At 41.0% G+C, this 25,705-nt stretch overlaps 2 protein-coding genes and 1 pseudogene across 3 annotated transcripts; all 3 read left to right on the forward strand.

Moving 5' to 3' along the window:
* The first annotated feature begins 2,578 nt into the window (after positions 1-2,578).
* Positions 2,579-5,352, forward strand: LOC146473217 (tachykinin-like peptides receptor 99D). Its single transcript, XM_085118453.1, has one exon. It carries the CDS (start codon positions 3,348-3,350, stop codon positions 4,284-4,286), a length of 939 nt encoding a protein of 312 aa, XP_084974579.1. The 5' UTR covers positions 2,579-3,347; the 3' UTR covers positions 4,287-5,352.
* A 4,174-nt stretch (positions 5,353-9,526) lies between these two features.
* Positions 9,527-16,103, forward strand: LOC146473218 (uncharacterized). The gene is made up of 2 exons (XM_085118452.1): positions 9,527-9,897; positions 11,837-16,103. Exons 1-2 carry the CDS (start codon positions 9,630-9,632, stop codon positions 14,503-14,505), a joined length of 2,937 nt encoding a protein of 978 aa, XP_084974578.1. The 5' UTR covers positions 9,527-9,629; the 3' UTR covers positions 14,506-16,103.
* A 1,178-nt stretch (positions 16,104-17,281) lies between these two features.
* Positions 17,282-25,291, forward strand: LOC146473219 (uncharacterized; annotated as a pseudogene). The gene is made up of 3 exons (XR_014866433.1): positions 17,282-17,751; positions 20,141-21,610; positions 21,702-25,291. The product of XR_014866433.1 is annotated as an uncharacterized LOC146473219 (transcript).
* The last annotated feature ends 414 nt before the right edge of the window (positions 25,292-25,705 follow it).

Genomic DNA, 25,705 nt, shown 5'->3' on the forward strand with positions numbered 1-25,705 from the left:
ACAAAGTGAATTTGTTGTGCCAAGTGTTCTGAAAGTGAGTATGAATTGTTCCATTTCATTGTAAGTTCAGGAGTGGAATTTTGAGGGCCGCTCTCCTACATTATGAATGTTATGAGGCCTACCCCCGGAACAATAAAACCCGGACGATGTACACAGCAAGATCATGTTTGTCGTGTTGTTAAGCGTGAATATTCAAAATTGTGGCTGTCTAGATAAATGCTCTTCTGTGATAACTTACGTCTTCTTGGCTAAGCGAGCCTTACCTTGGTTCTGTCCCTTGTATTTCCTTTGTTTCAATGCATACCATTTCGCATAATTAACACGCGTCAATTCCTTAGCAGAAGAATTCGTCTATCAGTTGTTGTCTTCGCATCTGTCCGGCCACCCTTTTATTGGTGGCCCTAAGGAATCGCTTCCTTTTATTTCTTGCGTTGCGCATCTTCCTTTTTCCCTCTGATGAACGTCCACGCGACTTTAATGGCATGATCGATCACAATTTCGGAAGGGCCCGCTTCCTTCTCATTCCCGCTAAACAGTGCCGTTATATAATTCCGCGATGGCATTTCAAGATGCTTGTATATGTGCCCGCGTTACCACACAGTGATACTTATTATCCAAATTCGAAAAGCCAGCGGCTTATCGCAAAACAATAGAAACATTAGCTGGAAATGTTTTGTTCCGGAAGTGAATGTACAACTACCTTATTTGTACTAATTTTCGCGGGCACTTAATTTCGCGAATTTGGAACACGAATATTTCGCGAGCATTAATTTTCGCGATTTTGCAAAAAATTATAAATTTAGGGCATTTAATTTCGCGAAAATTGACAAAGGACAGACTTAGGAAACCGTTTTTTATTGAATGAACACTTAAATAACGATTGATTTACAATCATGATTTGCAATTACGTAATAGAAATAGCGTTGATAATCAGACAAATCAAGCAAATACTGCAAATCAATCAAATGCTGCTGCAATTTTGTACTTTAAAATAAAAGTCAATTGTAAAAGTCAATTGTAAAAATATGATTTTAAGCACCTATGACACACAGTTCGATGACTGCACGAAAAATGTTTTGAAAGAGCTACATGCACAAGAAGAAGAAAGGAGTGATTCGAATGAAGAAAGTGCTGAAGTAGAAGATAAATAGACTGATGACAATTACCATGTAGCTAAAAACGCAGTTAATCATTGATTAAAGCAATTATAGAAGTGTATTAAATTTCGCGTATCCTAATTTTAGCGAGTCTTTAATTTCGCGATTTTCGCGAGTCGCGAAAATCGCGAAATTGAAGCCTCGCGAAAATTAGGAAGAATAAGGTAGTATATAGTAGATCTAAAGGCCCGGTCTAAAGGATGGCGATTAGTTTCCAAGCTTTGTGCACAGGACGCATCTGACGAAATTCAGGCTACTATTTTTTTTCACCATGCAATTGCAGCGAAATTCGCGCAAATCGATCTTGCTGATTCATTACAAAACAAAGTACGTGGCCAAACAAAGCGTCACACGATCTTGATATTTTGCCAACGCGTCCCTTTTATATAATTAAGTGATATATATTTTTTGATCAGCATGATCAACAACTGCACGGTGCCTCTCATTAGACGGTACGTACATAAGCCCCGGGGGGAGGGGGGGGGGTACTTGGGTTCAGTTTTGCTGGGTATGTGCCGCTGGCCTCTCAGAGCCCCTGCCCCATTATAGTCTTTTTTGTGGCCAGTTATAGACCCCATCTTAGTCACTTTTTGGGAAAATGTAATTTTCGCGATCCCAACTCAGTCACTTTCTATTTATTTTTTTTTTTCTTACCCCAAAACTCCGAAAATGTGCGACCCCATTCTAGTAACTCTACTGAAAATGCAACCCCATTCTAGTCAATCCAGTCGTGAAAATGCGACCCCATCCAGCGGCACATCCCCATTAGCCTCTTATAAAGAAGTACCCCCCCCCCGGGACATAAGCACCGGCATGCCACAGACTTATTTAATTCGAATTTATCCTCGCCATCTTCTTATATGAGGAGTAATGCGGTAATTTTGTATCGAGTTACGATATTGAAAAACACTGTCCAGATCGCAAAGAAAGAAGTGAGAATAAAATGAGCCGTTCATTCTATGACATACATGTATTGAATGAGGTTACAGAGGCCTGCAGAGGCCTCAAGGAACCACAAAGATTAAATCTCTGCGTGAAGTCGTACTTACAGTAGACTTCATCTGCGTCCCCATAGTCTGACAAATTCTAACGGCAGCGTTTAGTTTGCCCGAAAACCTTCTTTAAACCTCCTTCAAATCTTCTTGATCCTGCTACAATATCGTTTCGTAAAAATTGGGGGTAACCGTGCATTTTTCAGAGACGAAAAAAGCTTCAATTTTGAACAAAACGCCATACATTTCTTTGTATTTTACTGTTTTTTAGAATAATCGTTGCTTAATTATCCTAAAAAAAATGCGCGGTTACCCCCAAATTTCTTTTTGGACCTCAATAGCCCTTGCTAAGATCTGCTTTCCCCGCATAGTCATAAACCAAACAAAAATACTTCTTTATTAGCAGGCACAGTCCTTAGTTGATACACTGCAAATATTTACATCCCCCTAATTTTTAGCCAAAAAACATTTTATCGAGTTTCATTGCACATCTGCGTGACGATAGCATAGTTGTTGGGTTTTTGTCACGCAAAAGTAGTGTACAGGTATTTTACCATTTTAAACTAAGGACGGCGAAAAACTTGAGCTTGTGTGGCCTGGAAAGGCAATCCAAATGTTTTTTCCGTGTATTGACGAACTGATACTAATATTGGCTTTAACGGAAAATAAGGAAAACAAGAAAACAAAAACACAATGAATCAAAGCTCAAAGGGGATTAAAATATTGATTAAGAAGTCCTCAAAAGTTGGGTCAAGCTGGATAGAAAGTTCATCACGGTTCACTCGCGGTCTGAGAGCCGCAGCACTGCTGTCAAAATAAAGTGCATTTATTACATACTGTTACATATATTTATTACATATGTTATCCACAGCCTGTCCTTCTTGGGCTGTATACATTAACTGAGTGTACCTCCTGTTTAATTTTATTACCTTAAATCTACATGGAAACTGAAAAGGATCAAACGTCACGAAAGGTAAACGGAAAATTTGAATGATTAACAGGATGTCAATCCGCGCTGAAGTCTAAAGTCAAGTATAGCGTGAAACTTCACAAAAGGGAAAAAGGAATTATTGACATAGCTCTGTTTCTAAGGTTGAGCGTATTCAGTTCAGGTTATTAGCTTGTTATTGGTGGCTCATTCGACAGCGTTTTCAGTTTATTCGGTCGCAAGAGGCAATCCGTCACACTGAATTGTATCATGAACTATTCACGCACTACATCAGCAAGTACCTTTCATTGCCCTTCGCTGTCCATGGGACATGTATATGGTATGATGGCCTTGAATATCTTGTCGACGGTTATTGGCACGATCGGCAATTTGTTAGTAATTTGCACAGTTTACAGGAATGTAAGCCTTCAAACGATATCTCACTTTTGGCTTGTAAGCATGGCCGTAGCCGATCTATTTGTGACAGCACTGGGTCAGCCGCTCTTCTCAATCTTCCTGGGTCTTCAAATTGGTGACGAATGCAACGAAATCGTGTCGCAAGCGTTCCGTCTGATCGCCAACTTTTCGTGTTCAGCGTCAGTTCTGCATTTGTGTTTCATAAGCATCGATCGCTGCTTGGTTATAGTACGGCCCCATCAGAAATCTCTCCGAACAAAGAAGCGCTTCAAGATTGCGCTGGTCATCTCGTGGACGCTGCCGGTCATCTACGGAGTCTTGCGCCTCACGGTCAGCAAGAAAGGAACATCGTATTTCACAGTAATTGCCGTGGGACTATGCTACATGACGATCATCTTATGCTACGCCTTAATCATTTTAAATGTCAGAAAACAAGTTCCGGACCACGCGGTTGAACGTCGTTTAGCGGCTACGATGGCAATGGTCGTCGTTACCTTCATCGTTTGTTGGTTCCCTCTCTTGTACCTGCGCTCTGCGTTCGCAGAGGAGAACTATGGCGTGGCCTACGACTGGGCACGGACACTTGCTCTGAGCAATTCTTCAATGAACCCATGGATTTATTGCTTCAGGATCGCGGAGTTTCGCGAAGCTTACAGAAGACTGTTGAGCTGTCAATGGAAACCCGCATGCAGTGGCCCGGGTGGAACGGGTGAGGAACATGAGATGAACGCCACACAATTCAGCGAGGTTGTAGTCACTCAAGAGGCATCAGTATGTCCAAATACCGTGTAAAATAACTCTGAATCGAGACTGATCCTTATAGGCCACCTGGCTTGTAATTTTAGCCTGGCAAGGGTTCAAGTGATAAACTCGTCTTTACGTCGTGTAACCTTAAATGCTTGACATGCCAGCTAGGGTAATTCTCTTATAATTTTGGCACATCAGCAAACCACTTCACTAGGACAGTGTAAGCTGCGAGAAGATAACTTCTGATTCGCAACCCAAGTAAGGAAGCCATTGCGAAAGACGGAAGAGAATTACGCGCATTTGAAAATTGACATTCGTTCGTCTTTTTTGTTTCTTTCTCTTGTTTTCTTTCTTTGAGTTCCGATGTCTTGTGTTGTATTTTAGATCTTGTCAAAATAGGACGACAAATATTTTTAGTGTGTTGTAATTAAAATGACTTCCGTCAAGTGTAACTAAATCTAGAAGTATAGGTAACGTAGTTTTGCAACAGCGGAGACAACTGACTAAAGGTGTTTTTTTTTTTTTTTCGAAATTGTGTCTCGTAACAAATCGGGGATATTTTTTAAAAGACAAAAACTTTTTTCGAAGAATACACTATGTAACCAACCACAGACTGAATTTAGTAGCATGGCGTAAATTGTGATATAATTCATTAAAAGTTGTTTTAGCCTTAGCCGTTTTGACACTATACTGTGCGGGCTACACTGGTCGTTTTTTTTTTTTTTTTTTTTTGTTCTTGTTTTTTTGTAAATTTAAATTAGGCAAGACCAAGGTGACAAGACGTTGAGAAACGCCGAATCTTTTTCAGACGTGGATCAGTTAAATACTTGAAATAATATATTATAGGCGGCAAGCAAGAGACTTGGAACTAACATACGTGCCAATCGTTTGTTCTGTACGAAAGGCTTGTGAAGCCGACTTTGGCCCAATCCACACTAATGCGTTTTTGTTTAAAACGCATACTTTTTGATACGTTTTCGCCTAGGATCATGATCATCCACACTAAAACGCCCAAAAACGCCGATGAAAACAAAGACTTTCGAAAACGATTTCATAAGTGGAGACGTTTGAAAACTCATCGTTTTGACAACGCTCCGTTTCTAGTGTAAAACTAGACAGGTGAAAACGGAGACTTAAAAAGCGTCACATGTCGTCAGATGGTTCCAGTCTAAATCGAAGCATCCATCCAAGATGGAGGATGGTCAACACATGTGCAATCCCAGGTCTCGGTTGTCTTCATCGTTTTCGGGCGTTTTAATGCCGTGGACAGGTGAAAACGATACAAAAACGCTACTGTGGATAAAAGTATTTTGCTTCGTTTTCGCCGCGATGAAAACGGTTTTTTTTGAAAACGCATTTGTGTGGATTGGGCCTTAATTGGCAAGGTCAACACGCAAGAGCCGCTTGGTACAAATAGAGGCCGCGACAAGCGGCATTAATGACATTACATTTCTAGCTATTGACCAATCGGCTTTTTTTTTTTTCAATTCAATTCAATTTTATTTGCCATTAACAAAAAAATACAACATAAATACATTATAGACGACACACAATATTCTTACTATTACAATATTCATACTTGACTATTTACAATATTAAATGTGTTAAAGGCTAGGAAGCCTATATAGAAGCCGGGGGCTTATTAACTATAGGCTTCCTAGAACTATTGGATAAACCATAGAAGTTAAGGGTACTGATTGAAATTTCCAATTAATTTTTTTTTTAAAGAAGAAGAAAAAAAAAAAAAAAAAAAAAAAAAAAAAAAAAGGAAAGGAAGAAAAAAAAGAAAAGGTAAAGAAAAGGTGTGTAGCTCAACAAAGAGTCAATTTAACTTAGATAGGAGGAATTTTTTAAGTCTTTTGCCAAACAAACTGATAGTTTCACTGTTTTGAATTTCACGACTTAGCGAGTTGAAAAACGAAGGACCTTGAAACCGAATTGAGTTTCAAATTTTAAACTTTTGTATATAGCTGTCCTGTAACGTCTTTACTCATTTTATTCTTGTACTCCCGGAAGAAGGTTTGTTTTCCAAACCGAAATATCAGGTTATCATTTATACATATATTCAGTGAGTGTTAGTTTATATAATTATTCAACTTTTCTGTTTCCGTCTTTTTTACTGTAGTAAGGATCAACCTTACTATATCGTCTACAATTTGTCTTTTTCCTAACATCTTCACTACTGAATGATAAACCATGAACAATAAATTGAGTTTTAAGCTATCAGGCAAAAGAGATTACAGTCGAACCAGGTCAAGCGTACCCCCCTAGATTCTATTAATGAATCTATTATTTGAAAATTGAAGCCGTTAGTCGTTTCAAGTATTCAAAGCAAAATTCGATTTCTAATTGGATTATTCGAACAATGCATGAAACCACAAAACCAGGAAGCCCGCCGGAAAAAAACCCTTTTCAACATATTCAGAGCGAAAATTCTTGATTTGTGTAAAAGCGGATTTTCCAAAAAGCATTCTCGTAGTTTGCAGCAGTCAACGCGTACTGTCAGAGAGAAAATTCGCCATTTTCAACCAGGTACGGTGAAAATGGGTCCTGTCGGGTAAGTTAAATGATCACTAAATCAGTGGACATTTTACGTTTATACACTGGCGTTTATTCCGTTAGTTGTTAAGAAAATGAGAAAAAAAATTGGAAGCGTTTTATCATAATAAGCAGTTCTCTTTTTGAGGTATATGCAAATTAATTCAGCGAAAAGTATGCGAACTCACAGTGAAAGATGTTCAGTTCAGTTGACCTTCGACAATGGCAATGACCTTCGGCACATGTGTTGCGCTATTTTTCGCGGTATAATGGACAGTATGATGAGATATATACCATACTTTTCATGCAACAAGGTGGGTAATGCTATTCATGAAAGATAGATTGGAATTTTCAGCCCGACTCATTTCAGCAAGCGCTTGACTTTGTGCTCTTGCCATGACCAAATTTGCATAATGGCGTTAATATATGAACGTGTCAACAACATGCGGGAACAGTTTGAACGAACGAGCTGTTTCAAATGTACTGTAGTTTGAATTTTACAGGCTAGTGCTTTTACTGTTAGCGTGGATCAATGTTCAAATTAAAAGCCGATAAGAATCGAATTTTAATTTGAACATTGATCCGCGCTAACAATGAATGAATGAATGCATTCTTTAAAACGACTAATGGGTTCAATTTTCAAATAATCGATCCATTAATAGAGTCTAGGGGGGTACGCTTGACCTGGTTCGACTGTAATACGAGTATAAAAATAATTGGAAAGAAGAAAAACAAAAGAAAGAAAATAATACAAAAACACGCTATCAGGAGGGGGCCTGGGGACAAGAACTAAGAAGGACCTCCAAGAGGACTCCAAGAGTCTTCCAAGTACAGTCAACTCTCGTCTTGCGGACACCTCGCTATTACGGACACCCCGATAATACGGACAGCAGCTAAATCCCCGGCCAAAATTAATTACAGACGTTTGACTAAAACAAATTCCCGCTGTTACGGACTCTCGCTATTAAGGACACTAACTCGCGGTCCCGAGGGTGTCCGCCTTAAATGCATGGAGTTGACTGTAGTTCATTTTAGTGCAAGAGCTATATTACGTACTCACGGCCCAATCGGCTGGGAAACTGAGTGTAATCTCCTACCCCGGATGTTTGTTGTCTTCCAAAGAGTGAGAAGATAGGGAAACTTGTTCGTAATCTGACCTCGTTCTCACGTTCGGCCGAACCAGACTCGGGCTCCAGGGCTTTAGGATCGACAACTTAGGCATGGGGCAAACGTCGAATCTAAGTCACGTGGAATTTATTAAAAATAGGTTCGACAAAGATTCGACTTAATTCCAGCGTGGCAGCAAACGTCCAACCTGCGTCGATCCTAATTCACAAGTTGACGGGAATAAGCACGTGTCTCCTTGCTATTCACTCGATGCGCGGGCTAGTTACTGCTTGGACTTGCTAGCGAAGTGCCGAAACAGTGCTCGTCGGGCCATTCTTTGGCAATTAATTGTGGTAAATAGAAAGAGAAGACTTGTATTACATACAGCTCTGAGCATTTATTGCAAATGGGCAATTCGCATCTCAAGCATTTATATTTAGTGTTCATGAAACACGAAAAACACATTTCCATCCGCTGTGCGATGTCAGCAATGACTTTCGATAGCTAACCGATTCCCGGTCACGAAATTGTCTTTGTACAGCGTCCGCTCGACCGGGAGAGGGGGAGAAATAGCGTTTGGCAGACGGAGGAGTCGGTATTTTTGTGACGTTTGCGTAGTCGGCATCACATTTGAATCAATTATTTTGTAACTTGCATGATTTATAAATTGAGTTCAGCGCGAACCACTGTCGCATTATTCGACTAGGCAAGTCGAACTTACGCTGGAGTCGAACCAAGAGAGGATGAAGGTCGAACTTAATTGCGGCAAACGTCGCACCATTCATGCGCCTATTTCAAAATTAATAGGTTCGACGAATTAAGTTCGACCAAGGCTCGACGTTTGCCATAGGCCTAAGGACTTAGGAGGACAAGCTGTCTGACCCCATTGTTTAAGTAATGTTAAAAAAAAAAAAAAAAAAAAAAAAACGAGCAGGAGTGTTTTATCGGGCTTAAAACCACGAGGCGTGGCCTAGTGGTTTTAGACCCAATAAAACACGTGCTGTGAGTTTTTTGAACGGCTTCAAAAACATTCCTGGAAAAGCGTGTGTCAATAAAATTCATAACGATTATGCTTTTTTGAACGTTGGAAATAAGGATACGAGAAAAACACCGCATACTAATGAGGAGTGTTTTATCAGTTGTTCTCAAACTCATTAATAATTCATGCAGTCAAAAGCCAATAAATGACCTCCATTTCGGTCAGGTGGATGAATCTTGATACCCCAATGAAACACCAGATGAAACACCACCAGGTTTTCATCTGAGATGAAACATGTTTTTCATCTGAGATCAAACATTTGCATTTTAATGAGATTAATTTCTTATTGTTTCATTTGAGAAGACATGTCAAAAACTCGGGCTTCGTGCTTTATCACGGGTTCCAAATACCTCGAAACAGATGAAAGCACTCGGCCTGCGGCCTCGTGCTTTCATCTGTTTCTCAGTATTTGGAACCCGTGATAAAGCACTCGCCCTCGTTTTTGACATATTACATAAAACACCGCATACTAATAAGGAGGAGGTTTATCGAAATAAAGTCACTGCTGGTGATGTAAATTATCGACCATTTGATAGGTCCGGTTTATGAATTATTGATGATTTTTTTTACAAGTCAAGGTAAAGCAAACAAGAACCACTTATTTCAGACCATTTTCTTAGAAAAGAGGGAAGTCTTGCGTACATGACATTGCAGCGTTGTTGTCGACGAAGGAGCGTGTCGGAGTACCCCAGCTTGTTTTCAGCATGTTTTCGTTTCTCACAGCTTTTCTGTACAGTATTTTATTTTGCTCAAAATGGCCCTCCGTGGCTGAAGCAAAATTGTTCGCCAACTGCACCTTTGGAGAACTGAAATCATCGGAAGATGACAACAAAACGTCCGCAAGGATGATTACAATAAGCGGACAGCTTCCTTCTTCGAGGGGCGGCAGCAGCCATTCCTGCGTTGTAACGACGGACAACTTAAACAGTGTTTCGTATTTGAGAGCAAAAAGAAACAAAGAATCAATGAAAGGTGAGCAGAGTAGCTTTTCGCAAAGAACATTACATTTACTAATCGTTCAGCAACCCAATTTACTCTCAAAAGAGCGCAAGAGTGACACTGAACAAAGTTTTCATTTTGAAATAAGTGGTTAAACAAATAGCACTACGGGTAAAACGACTACGAATGGTAGACTAGCGGTAATAGCGTGTAGGTCATTTATCTTACAGGATAAGTTGAAACAGAAGCTGTATAATAATAAGCTGCAGTTGCAACTACATAACCTTGACAAACATATTTACAGCTCGGAAAACAAAAGGAATCAGTTTCTAGCTAGTGGATGAAAGATTTTGAGCTGACATTTTGCCGAAGAGAAGTTTCGATTCTTTTCACAGCTAAATCCGAATTTCTGAGGCGATTTATATCCGTCTGAACTGATATCCACCCAAATGAAGGGTTGCGTGACCCTGAAATATGCATAAGATCCTTTCAAGAATTAAGGCATGCATGGTGAGAAGGAGCCTCTGTTTCTCAGTAGACTTCACTGCTACTGTTTGCAGTTGTTCGAAGAGTTAATCGATCGTCTAGCAGCAACATCACGGCTAAAGGTATAACCGGGAACTGCAAAACTTGTTTCAGCGACCGGCTTTGGTTGTGCAGGCATCTCGGATCGGTTTTTTCACTCGTCTGTGACTGCTCAGTTATGTTGACAGACTCTAAGATAAGATTCTTATCCATAAGAATTTATAATTAGTGCTTGAATGTGGAATATAGCGCAACTGAAATTGTTTTCCATGCGCGGCAGTCCCGGGGCGGCAGTTCAGTGTCTGATGGCTTCAATTATAATTTGTTGAGGTTTTGGACTAGGCGTTCACTGCAGATGCAAGTGAAAGGGAAACTAAGGAAAAGTACGATTAAAACTTTAGCAAGGAAAAATGTGTGTGTTTGTGTTCAGAAATCGGCCTGTATATGTAAAGAAGAGAGCTTGAAAAATGTTTATGTTTCAATTTCTGTCATTACAGTGTCATAAGGCGAGTCCTACCCTTTGCCGTCATTTCTTTCTCGGAGTTAGCTTACGGTAGGTTTTTGTTGCAGCCGGTTGCAAGACAAGTCGCTGGTGTCGAAAACGTGGTTCAGTACGCGTTGCCGCAATCGTTGCTGAAACGGGCCAATCACTGGCGGTTGACGACAGAGGGCTTCGCAGCCACTAAGAAAATGCCTCTGAGAATTAAAAGTGTGTAACAGGAAATTTATATCTGTACTTCATCGCATTTTTAAAGTTGCAACATTGATAATTGATTTCGAAGAAATCTTTGAAACAAACTCAAATCCCAGTTCACAGGAAATTTATATCTGTACCTCATTTATATCTGTACTTCATCGCATTTTTAAAGTTGCAACATTGATAATTGATTTCGAAGAAATCTTTGAAACAAACTCAAATCCCAGTTCACAGGAAATTTATATCTGTACCTCATTTATATCTGTACTTCATCGCATTTTTAAAATTGCAACATTGATAATTGATTTCGAAGAAATCTTTGAAACAAACTCAAATCCCAGTTCCCGGAACTGAGCCGATTCAGCCGATTGGCATAAACTCACGTAATTTAACTAAGAGCCGGACGGAGGAAATTTGTCCACCAATTAGACTCTGTTCCTAAACGCAGCAGAAATTAGCGATAGCAAAGGGATGTAAAATAATGCCGTTGAAAATGCGCTCAAACTAGCGGCGGTGATTGAAGGCATTGATACTGAATTGTCAGAATTCTAATACTGCACGGTATGCATGAGCCCTCAGTGCTCGTGCTCGAAAAAAGAAACCCGCAGTGCTCGCGTGCTCGCGAATGCTCCCAAAGAAAAAGAATCCAAGAGTCTTCGGTAGTTTATCATACACTGTACATTATAACATTATATCACTTGATAAACTTATGACCTAATGGAACTTTCATATTTGTCCTGCCTATGACAGGGTCCCTGCATCTTTCAGTATACGGAAGAGACGAGTCCTTTTTGGGTCATCTTGGATTTTCAAAATCTGCAGATGTTCAGGAATGGAGCAGCATGCCTTTTTGCCCGTCATATTCAGCGGATGAAGAAGAAAAGCACCTCAGTTTCTCAGGAACTCCTGGTCTCACTTTTACAGTAAGAATGACACAACAACAGGATGTGAAGCTTAATGAACCCGAAACAGTTGACCTTGATCAGTGGCATCGTGTTAGAGTCTTCCAGTTCATCCCATCCGAGGATATCTCAAAGAAACAGCTCGATGTGACGGTTACCTCTGATTCGGATGTGCCAGCTTATCTGAAAGTGTCCAAGAACTGCAAGGATGTCACTGAGGAAAACATACGACTTGTTGATTACAAGGGTGAGTCGATTCGTCTTTCCTTTGCAAAGAAGGGACGGATCACCTTGTCCAAAGTCTCAGAGCCTCCCCTGACAGATTCCTTATCCAGCTGGTTCATTGGAATTGCACTGAAGAACGCTACAGGTGAAACTAAAACTGATGCAAAAAAGGCTGTAACGCTTACTTTAACAAGATCATTTGATTACTCGTATGCATCTCCTTTATTAATTCTTATTTTAGTAATAGGCTTCGTTTTGGGTATTGGGGTAACTTGCTGTGCGTTATGTTGCTTCAAAAAACCACACGTGTCTCCAAAACAATTCCCATCGTGTATGGATAAGAGAGGGCAACGAATGTTACCCCTTAATGCTATTGATGTAGACAGTAAGGACGTATTCAACTCCATTCAAGAGATCATCTGTAAATACTGGTTTGGAGGAGGGCCTAAAACGTTCTCTTATATCACAGCTATTGTTGGTTGCGTACTGTTGGTGGGGGCGTTTCAGTTTGTTGTTGCAGATTGGTATTTAATGATTGACGAGGGTGACAGGGACCACTGCTATTACAACGACTTTTGTTATAGGGTTGGATGCCATGATCTTCCATTAAACTTAATGATAAGTAACGTAGTTTACATCGTGCATGCCTTTATCTTAACTTTGTCCGTTTTGTGGATGGAGGCAGAGTTATTTGCTCGATGTAAAGAACTAGCTAACGCTAGCGCAGACTCTGGGGATGAGATTTTTCATGATGCTGAGAATGGCAATACTAGTAGCGTGACAGGCGCCAAAGGAGAAGCGAGTTCGAGAAATCTTAAGGAAGATCAGCGTGAAGTTGAAGCACAGGGCGTAAGCGCGGTAAGAGAAGGGAGCTCTCCCCCTCCGCCTAAAGACAGTGGCAGCCTATCTTTGCATGCATTAACAGTAACAGTGCAAGTTACGTCACAGGCTAACCTTCCCCCTCCAGGTTCCTCTTCAGTGCAAGCTACGTCACAGGCTAACCCTCCCCCTCCAGGTTCCTCTTCAGTGCAAGTTACGTCACAGGCTAACCCTCCCCCTCCAGGTTCCTCTTCAGTGCAAGCTACGTCTAATGGCAGTGCTACTGCCAATAACAGTGAAAGACTACCTTGGCATGTATTAATATGCCCCAACATTTCTCCGCATCTTACCACCATGACTGTTCCCATGCGAAGAAAAATGAAACCGGTCGACACAGCTCGATGCCGTGCTGAAGGATACAAGAGGAAATTTTCTTTTTCCATTGGATATGCTTTTGCCTGGGCATTGCTTTTTGAGGGTTTGTTTTCCACACTTTACCATCTTTGTCCAAGTAAGATGACTTTTCAATTTGACACTGCATTTATGTTTCTAATTGCAGGATTGATTGTCGTTTTACAACATAACGGTATTGAATTAGAAGAATGCTCCCCAGAGGGAGAGGCCAAAGGTCATGTTGGAGCTGCAAATTTCTTTCTCGGTTTTATTGTTCCACTTTACATTTTTAACTATTTTGGATCTCTTTATCATTCAGAGGTAGGGATCTCATTGATATCTTTTTCCATATCATTGCTTGTATGGTCCATCCTGATTGCCGTGTGGGCTGCATACAGGTTGTTTCCAAATTGCAGTTCAGAGGACAAATGCAAATTTGGTTTGTTTGTCGTTGCTTTAATCCTACCAATTGTCCTGTTATCGTGGCTCGGTACAACTGGCAATTTCCCGCTGGCGTTTCTGCTCATTTGCATTTCAGAGAGTGGATGTGTCATTGTTTGGAGGGCAATTAAGAAAACGAAAAATCTCCGTGATGGCTGCCAGCGTAATTGCGGCTCCTTCTGCAAGGTTCTTAAGAATACAGTGAAAAAGCTCTTTTGTTGCCTGTTCACGGGCGATTGGCTTTTCATCGGGCAGGTACTTTATATCCTAGTTTTCTCAGTCGTTATGTTTACTGCTTTAGGCCTTTTCATCGGTATGCCATCAACAGATAAGGCAAGTACTCCAGAGAGGTCTCGTGACCTCAACCATGAATGTGTAGTCGGGATTTTCGACTACCATGACTTGTGGCATATCCTGTCTTCATTTGCTTTACTTATGGGAGCGCATTTGGTGATGTATATCAGCTATGACCCTCCTACCAAAACTAAACCGGGAAGTAATGCAAACCAGACCAGAAATTATGGAACAGTCAAGACAACTGCCGATCAGGGTCAGACGGCCAGGGAAAACAGAAGCTTCAGTCAGGATTCTCTCACCGAACTTAATGAAAGGAGACAGAGCCTCCATCCTCCATCCTAACTAAACCCCTCCGAATCTAGTGAGGATGGCTACAAAGGAAAAGCTGATTGGGGTGGGTATGAAAGATCTCGAAAAGCTGGGTGGGTAGCAAAGATGTCTTTGAAAAGCTGCTTGAGGAAAAGGTGGATTTTCACCTATATCTTGATGATTGATTTACACGCTATAACTGACATACAACATACATCTTTCTCCGCAACCATAAAACTATAAAAACTAAAAGACTAGGTGGGATGGGTTTCAAAAATCTCTGGGAAAAGCTGGATGGGTTGGGCTGGGTATTAAAGATCTCTGGAAAAAGATGGGAAGGGCGAATATTAAAGATTGCTGGGAAAAGCTGGGTGTCATGGGTATGAAAGCTGGGTTTGGTTGGTGTCAAAGTTGTCTGGGAAAAGCTGGTTGGATTGGTGTGGGTATCAAAGATCTCTGGAAAGAGATGGCTGGGGTGGATAACAAAGATCTCTAGGGAAAGCTGGGTGGGTATCAAAGATGCCATGGGTGATGTTTAGGTGAATTATATATCAAGGGTCTAAAATACGAGGTTCAGTTGGGGTGGGGGGCGGGGAAAGCTTTGTCTTATATGATGGTTGGTTGAGAGGACAAAGTAACGAACAGAAAAATGCTCCAAACCCTAAACTCAGTTCAGCTGCAGGTTTTTCTGGGGTCCAGTAAAAATAGAGCTTTTGAAGGGGGCAGGTTTACTGTCAGTGGGAACACAACAGGGTATTCAGTAGATCCAGGGTCAAACACATTGGGTTGTTTGGGTCAGTAGAGGAGATCAGGAGAGTAGTCCATAAACAACTGATGTTCCCATCAACATACACATAAAAAACATGATCCGGAAGGTCATTTGCGTGTTTTTTTTTTTTTTAACACAAAAGTTCATAATCTTGGGACTATGTATTAAGGCATTTAAATATATTACCTTTGGAGAATCTTAGATATCCACATAATTCATTTTGACAAAAATTGTATATCATAATTATTATTTGTTGATTTAAATTTTTTATTATATTTTTCTAAATATATATTGATTGTAGGTTTTATTAGAAGTAATATTTTAAGCAAAATTTGTTTGGTAGTGGACAAAATGAATCCTATGAATCTAAACTGTGACCATAGGTTTCATTTATGCGACTGTTATTGAGACATTTTGTATTCCCATTCTTTATTTCAGCAGTATATTCAGTATATATTGAGTATTGTTTCATTCTGTATTGTAACAGTCTGCTTAATTAACTTTTGTAATCATGTGCTGCGATTAAGTAATACATCTAGTAAAAACTGTTTAGGCTTAAGATTAAATAGTGCATGTTACAAATTTCAGTAGTATATTCAGTATATATTGAGTATTGTTTAATTCTGTATTGAAATAGTCTGCTTAATTAACTTTTGTAAACATGTGCTGTGATTGTTAATAAGTAATACATCTAGTAAAAACTGTTTAGGCTTAAGATCAAATAATGCATGTTACACAAAAAAAATGATAAAAAGTTTTAACAGTGCTCTAGCTATTGTACATGTAAAGTCGTTTATAAAGTCCTGTTTGTACAAATAACAGACTTGCTTTAAAATCTAATAAAGTTTGTTTTATTTTACAAGGTTGTGGCTATCAAATTTCCATTCTAATTCCATCTGGAGTCCTACTTGTGGAGTTTGCTGTTGGAATCCCAAAGAAAACTGGGGGTAGCCACACATTTTTCTAGAAGGCTTTAAAATATAGGACAATGTATGGCATTTTCTCTCGAAATTGAAGCACAATTATCTCAGAAAAAAAGTGTGGCTATTCCCAATTTGTTTTGGATTCCAACAGCCCTTGCTAATAGGCCATTTCTGAGTTGCTTTTACATTCATTGTTAACACTCAAAACCTTCTGGCTTTGAGTGGCATGCATACATTTTATTTGGCAAGTGATAGTGATTAATAATCTGTGATCTAGTATATTTCCCTTTTGCTTGGTTTAAATCAACCACTCCTGTGGGATATACGAGCAACATCATTATTAGGGAATATAACACGAAAGCATCATTAAGCCTGCAGGTTAAGGAAATTATATTGAGTCAGCAACATAAGTATCAGTCGAATAAATTGTCACTAGCTTCTCCCCACCTTCCCCCCCTCCCCCCCCCACCCCCAACAAAAAAGAACACCAAATACCAGTAGATATAACTAAATACTTTTAATTAACTCCAAGAGGGAGCTTCTCCCCCTTTAAGCCAGTTCTTAAATTTATCCAAGTAGAGTCAACTCTCGCCTTGCGGACACCTCACTATTACGGACAGCAGCAGCTAATTCCCCGGCAAAAATAGAGTACAGACGTTTGACTGATATATATTCCCACTATTACGGACTCTCGCTATAAAGGACACTAACTAGCGGTCCCGAGGGTGTCCGCAATAAAGTAAGTTGACCGTAGTGCATTATAGAGCTATACTACATACAGTTATGGACTCAATCGGCTGGGAAACTGTAATCTCCTACCCCGGATGTTTGTTGTCTTCCAAAGACTGAGAAGGTAGGGAAACTGGTGCGTATTCTGACCTCGTTCTCACGTTTGGTCTAACATACACCGGCTCCAGGAGCCCGTTTCTCGAAAGTCCCTGTAACTTACCGAGCCCTTAGAGATATGGTACTTGGCCAACGTTTTCATATAATTGTAAGATTTTAAAATTTAGCCGATTCAAAGCTAACAAATATTGACTTCTGTTAAGAAACGTTTATCACCAAAGACAATTATCGGCCCGGTAAGTTACCGGGACTTTCGAGAAACGGGCCCGAGGGCCTTTATGAGGCCATTTGAGGATCGACGACTTAGGAGGGCAAGCTGTCTGACCCCATTGTTTAAGAGTGAAGGTAAAGCAAACAATGACCCCTTAGTGTCAAACCGTTTTCTTAGAAAAAAGGGAAGTCTTGCGTACTTGAACATTGCAGCGTTGTTGTCAACGAAGGAGCGTGTCGGAGTACTCCAGCTTGTTTTCAGCATGTTTTTGTTTCTCTCTACCTTTCTTTGCAGTGTTCTATTTTGCTCAAGATGGCCCTCTGTGGCTGAAGCAAAATTGTTCGCCAACTGCACCTTTGGGGAAGTGAAAACATCGCAAGATAACAACAAAACGTCTGCAAGGATGATTACAATTACCGGACAGCTTCCTTCTTCGAGGGGCGGCAACAACCATTCTTGCGTTGTAACGACGGATAACTTAAACAGTGTTTCGTATTTGAGAGCAAAAAGAAACAAAGAATCCAAGAAAGGTGAGCAGAGTAGCTATTCGCAAAGAACCATTACAATTATTAATCGTTTGGCAACCCGATGTACTCTCCAAAGAGCGCAAGATTGACACTGGGCAAAGTCTCGTTGGGAGAAAAGTGGTTAAACAAATAGCACTTCGGGTAAAAAGGACTATTTGACGGCTTTCACTATGAATGGTAGACTAGCGGTAACCAGGTCATTTATCCTACAGCATAAGTTGAAACAGAAGCCTTGAATAAGCTCTGTTGCACCTACATAACCTTGAGAAACATTTTTGCCTGTCGGAAAACAAAAGGAATCAGTTTACCAGTGGTTGAAAGACCATTCAATTCTTTTTACAACTAACTCCGTATTTCTGAGGCGATTTATAGGCCTCTCGACAGATATCCACCCAAATAAAGCGTTGCGTGACCCTGAATTAAAATATTCATACGATCCTTTTAAGCCATTGAGGCATGCATGGTGAGAAAGAAACCTCTGTTTCTCAGTAGCCTACACTGCTACGGTTTGCAGTTGTTCGAAGAGTTTAATCTATCGTCTAGCAACAACATCACGGCTAAACTTTAAAAGGTAAAACGGAACATTACTGCAGAACCTGTGTCAGCTACCGGTCTTTGGTTGTGCGGGCTTCTAGGATCGATACAAAGAATCGAAAAAAAGAAACAAAGAATCGAAGAAAGGTGAGCAGCGAAGCTTTTCGCAAAGAACCAATACAATTTTTAATCGTTCAGCAACCCAATTTACTCTCAAAAGAGCGCAAGAGTGACACTGAACAAGTCTCGTTTTGAAAAAGGTGGTTAACCAAATAGTAAGTTACGGGAAAGTACTACTTGACGGCTTTCACTATGAAAGGTAGACTGGCGGTAACTAGCTATAGGTCATTTATCTTTCAAGGCATAAGTTGAAACAGAAGCTATAATTAAGCTGCAGTTGCAACTACATAACTTTGACAAACATATTTACCCCTCGGAAAACAAAATGAATCAGTTTCCAGTGGTTGAAAGATTTTGAGTTGGCATTTTGCCGAAGAGAACTTTCGACTCTTTTCACAGCTAAATCCGAATTTCTGAGGCGATTTATATCCGTCTGAACAGATATCCACCCAAATGAAGGGCTGTGTGACCCTGAAATATGCATAAGATCCTTTAAAGAATTGAGGCATGCATGGTGAGAAGGAGCCTCTGTTTCTCAGTAGACGTCACTGCTACTGTTTGCAGTTGGTCGAAGAGTTAATCGATCGTCTAGCAGCAACATCACGGCTAAAGGTAAAACCGGGAACTGCAGAACTTGTTTCAGCGACCGGCTTTGCTTGTGGGGGCCTCTTGGACCGGTTTTTTCACTTGTCTGTGACTGCTCAGTTATGCTGACAGACTCTAAGATAAGATTCTAATCCATAAGAATTTAGTTCTTGAATGTGGAATATTGCGCAACTGAAATTGTTTATCATGCGCGGCAGTCCCGGGGCGGCCGTTCAGTGTCTGATGGCTTCAAGTATAATTTGTTGAGGTTTTGGCCTAGGCCTTCACTGCAGATGTAAGTGAAAGGGAAATTAAGATAAAGCACGATTAAGGAAAATGTGTGTGTTTGTGTTCAGAAATCGGCATGTATATGTAAAGAACAGACCTTGAAAAATTTTTATGTTTCAATTTGTCATTATACAGTGTCATTAAGCGAGTCCTACCCTTTGCCGTCATTTCTTTCTCGGAGTTAGCTAGGTTTTTGTTGCAGCCGGTTGCAAGACAAGTCACTGGTGTCGAAAGCATGGTTCAATACGCGTTTCCGCAATCGTTGCTGAAACGGGCCAAACACTGGCGGTTGACGACAGAAGGCTTCGCAGCCACTAAGAAAATGCCTCTGAGAATTAAAAGTGCGTAACAGGAAATTTATATCTGTAAATAATCGCATTTTTAAAGTTGCAACATTGATAATTGATTTCGAAGAAATCTTTGAAACAAACTCAAATCCCAGTTCCCGGAACTGAGCCGATTCAGCCGATTGGCATAAACTCACGTAATTTAACTAAGAGCCGGACGGAGGAAATTTGTCCACCAATTAGACTCTGTTCCTAAAAGCAGCAGAAATTAACGATAGCAAAGGGATGTAAAATAATGCCGTTGAAAAGACTTAAATGAGTTAAATGCGCTCAAACTAGTGGCGGTGACGTTTGAACGCATTGATACTGAATTGTCAGAATTCTAATACTGCACGGTATGCATGACCTCAGTGTATGCTCGTGCTCGAAAAAAGAAACCCGTAGTGCTTGCATGCTCGCGAATGCTCCCAAAGAAAAAGAATCCAAGAGTCTTCGGTAGCTTATCATACACTGTACATTATATCGCTTGGTAAACTTATGACCGAATGAGACTTTTATATTTTTCCTGCCTATAACAGGGTCCCTGCATCTTTCAGTATACGGAAGAGACGAGTCCTTTTTGGGTCACCTTGGATTTTCAAAATCTGCAGATGTTCAGGAATGGAGCAGCATGCCTTTTTGCCCGTCATATTCAGCGGATGAAGAAGAAAAGCACCTCAGTTTCTCAGGAACTCCTGGTCTCACTTTTACAGTAAGAATGACACAACAACAGGATGTGAAGCTTAATGAACCCGAAACAGTTGACCTTGATCAGTGGCATCGTGTTAGAGTCTTCCAGTTCATCCCATCCGAAGACATCTCAAAGAAACAGCTCGATGTGACGGTTACCTCTGATTCGGATGTGCCAGCTTATCTGAAAGTGTCCAAGAACTGCAAGGACGTCACTGAGGAAAACATACGACTTGTAGATTACAAGGGTGAGTCGATTCGTCTTTCCTTTGCAAAGAAGGGACGGATCACGTTATCCAAAGTCTCAGAGCCTCCCCTGACAGATTCCTTATCAAGCTGGTTCGTTGGAATTGCACTGAAGAACGCTACAGGTGAAACTAAAACTGATGCAAAAAAGGCTGTAACGCTTACCTTAACAAGATCATTTGATTACTCGTATGCAAATCCTTTATTATTTTACATATTAGTAGTAGGCATCCTTGTGGGCATTGGGGCAACTTGCTTTGCGTTATGTTGCTTCAAAAAACCACACGTGTGTAATGCTGTTCACGTAAGTAGGGACGACGTATTGAAATCCATTCAAGAGATCATCTGTAAAAACTGGTTTGGAAGAGGGCCTAAAACTTTCTCTTACATCACAGCTATTGTTGGTTGCGTACTGTTGGTGGGGGCGTTTCAGTTTGTCGTTGCAGATTGGTATTTAATGATCCACGAGGGTGACAGGGACCACTGCTATTACAACGACTTTTGTTATAGGGTTGCATGCCATGATCTTCCATTTAACCTAATGATAAGTAACGTAGTTTACGTGGTGCATGCCGTCATCTTAAGTTTCTCCGTTTTGTGGATGGAGGCAGAGTTATTTGCTCGATGTAAAAAACTAGTTGAGGCCGTTGGTAATGGTCATGATAATGCAAACTACAACACCAACGCTGGCGTAAACGCTAGGTATGCCTACAATGATGCTGAGAATGGCAATACTAGTAGCGTGACAGGCGGCAAAGGAGAAGCGAGTTCGAGAAATCTTAAGGAAGATAAACTTGTCATTGCTGAGCACAAAAGGAATGCGGAGAGCAAGGGGAGCCCTCCCCCTCCACATTCCTCTTCGGTGCAAGCTACGTCACAGGCTAACCTTCCCCATCCAGATACCTCTTCAGTGGAAGTTACGTCACAGGCTAACTCTCCCCCTCCAGACGACGTTGGTAATGGTAATAGTAATACAAACGACAACACCAACGCTAGCGACTCTGAGGATGATAGTTATCATGATGCTGAGAATGGCAACACTAGTAGCGTGACAGGCGGCAAAGGAGAAGCGAGTTCGAGAAATCTTAAAGAAGATCAGCGTGAAGTTGAAGCACAGGGCGTAAGCGCAGAGAGAGAAGGGAGCTCTCCCCCCCCCGCCAAAAGACAGTGAGAGGCTACTATTGCATGCATTAACAGTAACAGTGCAAGCTACATCACAGGCTAACCCTCCCCCTCCAAATTCCTCTTCGGTGCAAGCTTCGTCAATGGCTAACCCTCCTCCTCCTCCAGATTCCTCTTCAGTGCAAGCTACGTCACAGGCTAACCCTCCCCCTCCAGATTCCTCTTCAGCGCAAGCTACGTCACAGGCTAACCCTCCCCCTCCAGATTCCTCTTCAGTGGAAGCTACGTCTAATGGCAGTGCTACTGCTAATAACAGTGAAGAGCTACCTTGGCATGTATTAATATGCCCCAACATTTCTCCGCATCTTACTGCCATGACTGTTCCCATGCGAAGAGAAATGAAACCGGAAGACAAAGATCTAATCCGTGCTGAAGGATACAAGAGGAAATTTTCTTTTTCCATTGGATATGCTTTTGCCTGGGCACTGCTTTTTGAGGGTTTGTTTTCCACACTTTACCATCTTTGCCCAAGTAAGATGACTTTTCAATTCGACACTGCATTTATGTTTCTAATTGCAGGATTGATTGTCGTTTTACAATATAACGGTATTGAATTAGAAGAATGCTCCCAAGAGGGAGAAGGGAAAGGTCACGTTGGAGCTGCAAATTTCTTTCTTGGTTTTATAGTTCCACTTTACATTTTTAACTATTTTGGATCTCTTTACCATTCAGATGTAGGGCTCACATTGCCAGTAATGATAATTTTTTTCATATCATTGGGTGTTTGGTCCATTCTGATTGCCATATGGGCTATATACAGGTTTTATCCCAAAAAGTGGTCATGGAAATTTGTTTGGTTTGTCCTTGCTTTGATTCTACCAATTGTCCTTTGACCGTGGTACGGGGTAGAAGGTGATTTCCCTACGGCGTTTCTGTACATCTGTATTGGAGAGAGTGGATTTGTCATTGCTTGGAGGGCATTTGAAAAAGTGATTAAGCTCTGTAAAGACTGCAAGTGTGATTGCCGTTTCTTCTGGCAGGTGGTTTACATCACAGCTTTCGTAACCATTATGGCTACTGCTATAGTCTTTTTCATAGATAAGCCATCAACAGATAAGGCAAGTACCCCAGAGAGGTCTCGTGACCTCAACCATGAATGTGTAGACGTTTTTGGATTTTTCGACTTCCATGACTTGTGGCATATCCTATCTTCAGTTGCTCTGTTAATGGGGGCGCATTTGGTGATGTATATCAGCTATGATCCTCCTACTGTAACTGAACCTGAAAATAATGATGCAAACCAGACCAGCAATGACGGAACAGACCAAAACACTGTGGATCAGGGTCAGACGGCCAGGCAAAACAGAGGCTCTCAGCCTTCTCCCACTGAACGTAATGAAAGGGGACAGGGCCTCCATCCTCCAAACCAGACCAGAAATGATGGAACAGACCAGACAACTGCGGATCAAGGTCAGATGGCCATGCCAAACAGAGGCTTTCAACCTTCTCTCACTGAACGTAATGAAAGGCGGCAGGGCCTCCATCCTCCAAACCAGACCAGAAATTATGGAACAGACCACACAACTGCAGGTCAAGGTCAGACAGCCAGGCAAAACAGAGGCTTTCAGCCTTCTCCCACGGAACGTAATGAAAGGAGACAGGGCCTCCATCCTCCAAACCAGACCAGAAATGATGGAACAGACCAGACAACTGCGGATCAAGGTCAGATGGCCATGCCAAACAGAGGCTTTCAACCTTCTCTCACTGAACGTAATGAAAGGCGGCAGGGCCTCCATCCTCCAAACCAGACCAGAAATTATGGAACAGACCAGACAACTGCAGGTCAAGGTCAGACAGCCAGGCAAAACAGAGGCTTTCAGCCTTCTCCCACTGAACGTAATGAAAGGAGACAGGGCCTCCATCCTCCAAACCAGACCAGAAATGATGGAACAGACCAGACAACAGCGGGTCAAGGTCAGACGGCCATGCAAAACAGAGGCTTTCAGTCTTCTCTCGCCCAACTTAAAGAAAGGAGACAGCGCCTCCATCCTCCAAACCAGACCAGAAATTATGGAACAGACCAGACAACTGCGGGTCAAGGTCAGACGGCCATGCAAAACAGAGGCTTTCAGCCTTCTCTCGCCCAACTTAAAGAAAGGAGACGGCGCCTCCATCCTCCAAACCAGACCAGAACTTATGGAACAGACCAGACAACTGCGGGTCAAGGTCAGATGGCCATGCAGAACAGAGGCTTTCAACCTTCTCCCACTGAACGTAATGAAAGGCGGCAGGGCCTCCATCCTCCAAGCCAGACCAGAAATTATGGAACAGACCAGACAACTGCTGGTCAAGGTCAGACGGCCAGGCAAAACAGAGGCTTTCAGCCTTCTCTCGCCCAACTTAAAGAAAGGAGACAGCGCCTCCGTCCTCCATCCTCCGACTTAACTAGACCCCTCCTAGACTAGCTAGTATGTATACAGAGGAAAAGCTGGGTGGGGTGGGGTCGGTAGCAAAGATGTCCTTGAAAAGCTGGCTGGGGTGAGTAAAAGATCGCTTAGAAAAGGTGGGTGTTTCACCTATATGTGCAAGATTAATTTACAGGCTGTAACTGATATACAACATATAAAAACTGAAAGACGTCTGGGAAAAGCTGGGTGGGGTGGGTATCAAAAATCTCTGGAAAAAGCTGGCAAGGGTGAATATCAAAGATTGCTGGGAAAAGCTGGGTGTCATGGGTATCAAAGCTGGGTTTGGTTGGTGTCAAAGTTCTCTGGGAAAACGTGGGTGGATTGTGTGGCTATCAAAGATCTCTGGGAAGAGCTGGCTGGGTGGATATTAAAGATGTCATGGGGGATGTTTAGGTGAATTATATGTCAAGGCTCTTGATATTTAATATGGGGTCCAACAAGTTGGCTGGGGTAGCTTTACAAGGAACGAAGAGTGTTACAAGCTAGGTGGGATACAATTACAACAAATTAGTCCAATATTTCGGTTTGCAACACAAACCTTCCCAAGGGGCTGAAAAACAAAAAGAGTGAGTAACATAAAAGGATCATTACAAATAAAGATTTGAAATTTGAAAGCAAGCTGGTTGGGAGCTGGGTAATCAAGAGATCAAGGGTCTTACATACAAGCTGGTTTGGGTGGTATACAAGAGGCCAAGGGTCTTACAAGGCAAGTGAGGTGTCCTTCAAACTGGATAGGGTCCATATATGAATAAATGGGAGTCTTTGAAAGCTAGGTGGGGTGTGTGTTTAGGGTATAATAATTAAGGTGATCAGTGGTCTAATCCTATACCCAAATCTCACACGATTTTGCAGTGACCGTGGGAGATCTGGGTACAAGATTATCAGTGGTGACAATCAAGCTGGTGGACCAGTCCATGTATGTGGGCTTTTTTAATTTTTTTCCATAAATACCCAATGTTCCCATCAACGTACACATAAAACACGTGATTGAAGGTCATTTGCGTGTTTTTTTTTTTAACACAAAAGTTCATAATCCTGTGACTATGTATTAGGCATTTAAATATATTACCTTCTGAAGATCTTAGTTATCCAGCTAATTCATTTTTACAAAAATTGTTTACCATAATAATAATTATTTGTTGATTTCACTTTTTTATTATTATTTCTTTTTTCATATATTGATTGTAGATTTCAGTAGAAGCAATATTTTAAGTGAAATTTATTTGGTAGTGGACAAAATGAATCCTATGAATCTAAACTGTGACCATAGGTTTCATTTATGCAACTGCTTTTGAGACATTTTGTATTCCCATTCTGTATTTCAGCAGTATATTCAGTATATATTGAGTATTGTTTCATTCTGTATTGTAAAAGTCTGCTTAATTAACTTTTGTTAAAATGTGCTGTGATTAAGTAATACATCTAGTAAAAACTGTTTAGGCTTAAGATTAAATAGTGTGTGTAAAAAAAAAAATATTAAAAGTTTTAACAGTGCTCTAGCTATTGTACATGTAAAGTCGTTTATAAAACACTGTTTGTACAAATAACAGACTTGCTTTAAAATCTAATAAAGTTTGT

Source organism: Pavona decussata, unplaced genomic scaffold (genome assembly GCF_977016875.1).
Source record: "Pavona decussata unplaced genomic scaffold, jaPavDecu1.1 SCAFFOLD_94, whole genome shotgun sequence".
Classification (NCBI taxonomy): Eukaryota; Metazoa; Cnidaria; class Anthozoa; order Scleractinia; family Agariciidae; genus Pavona; species Pavona decussata.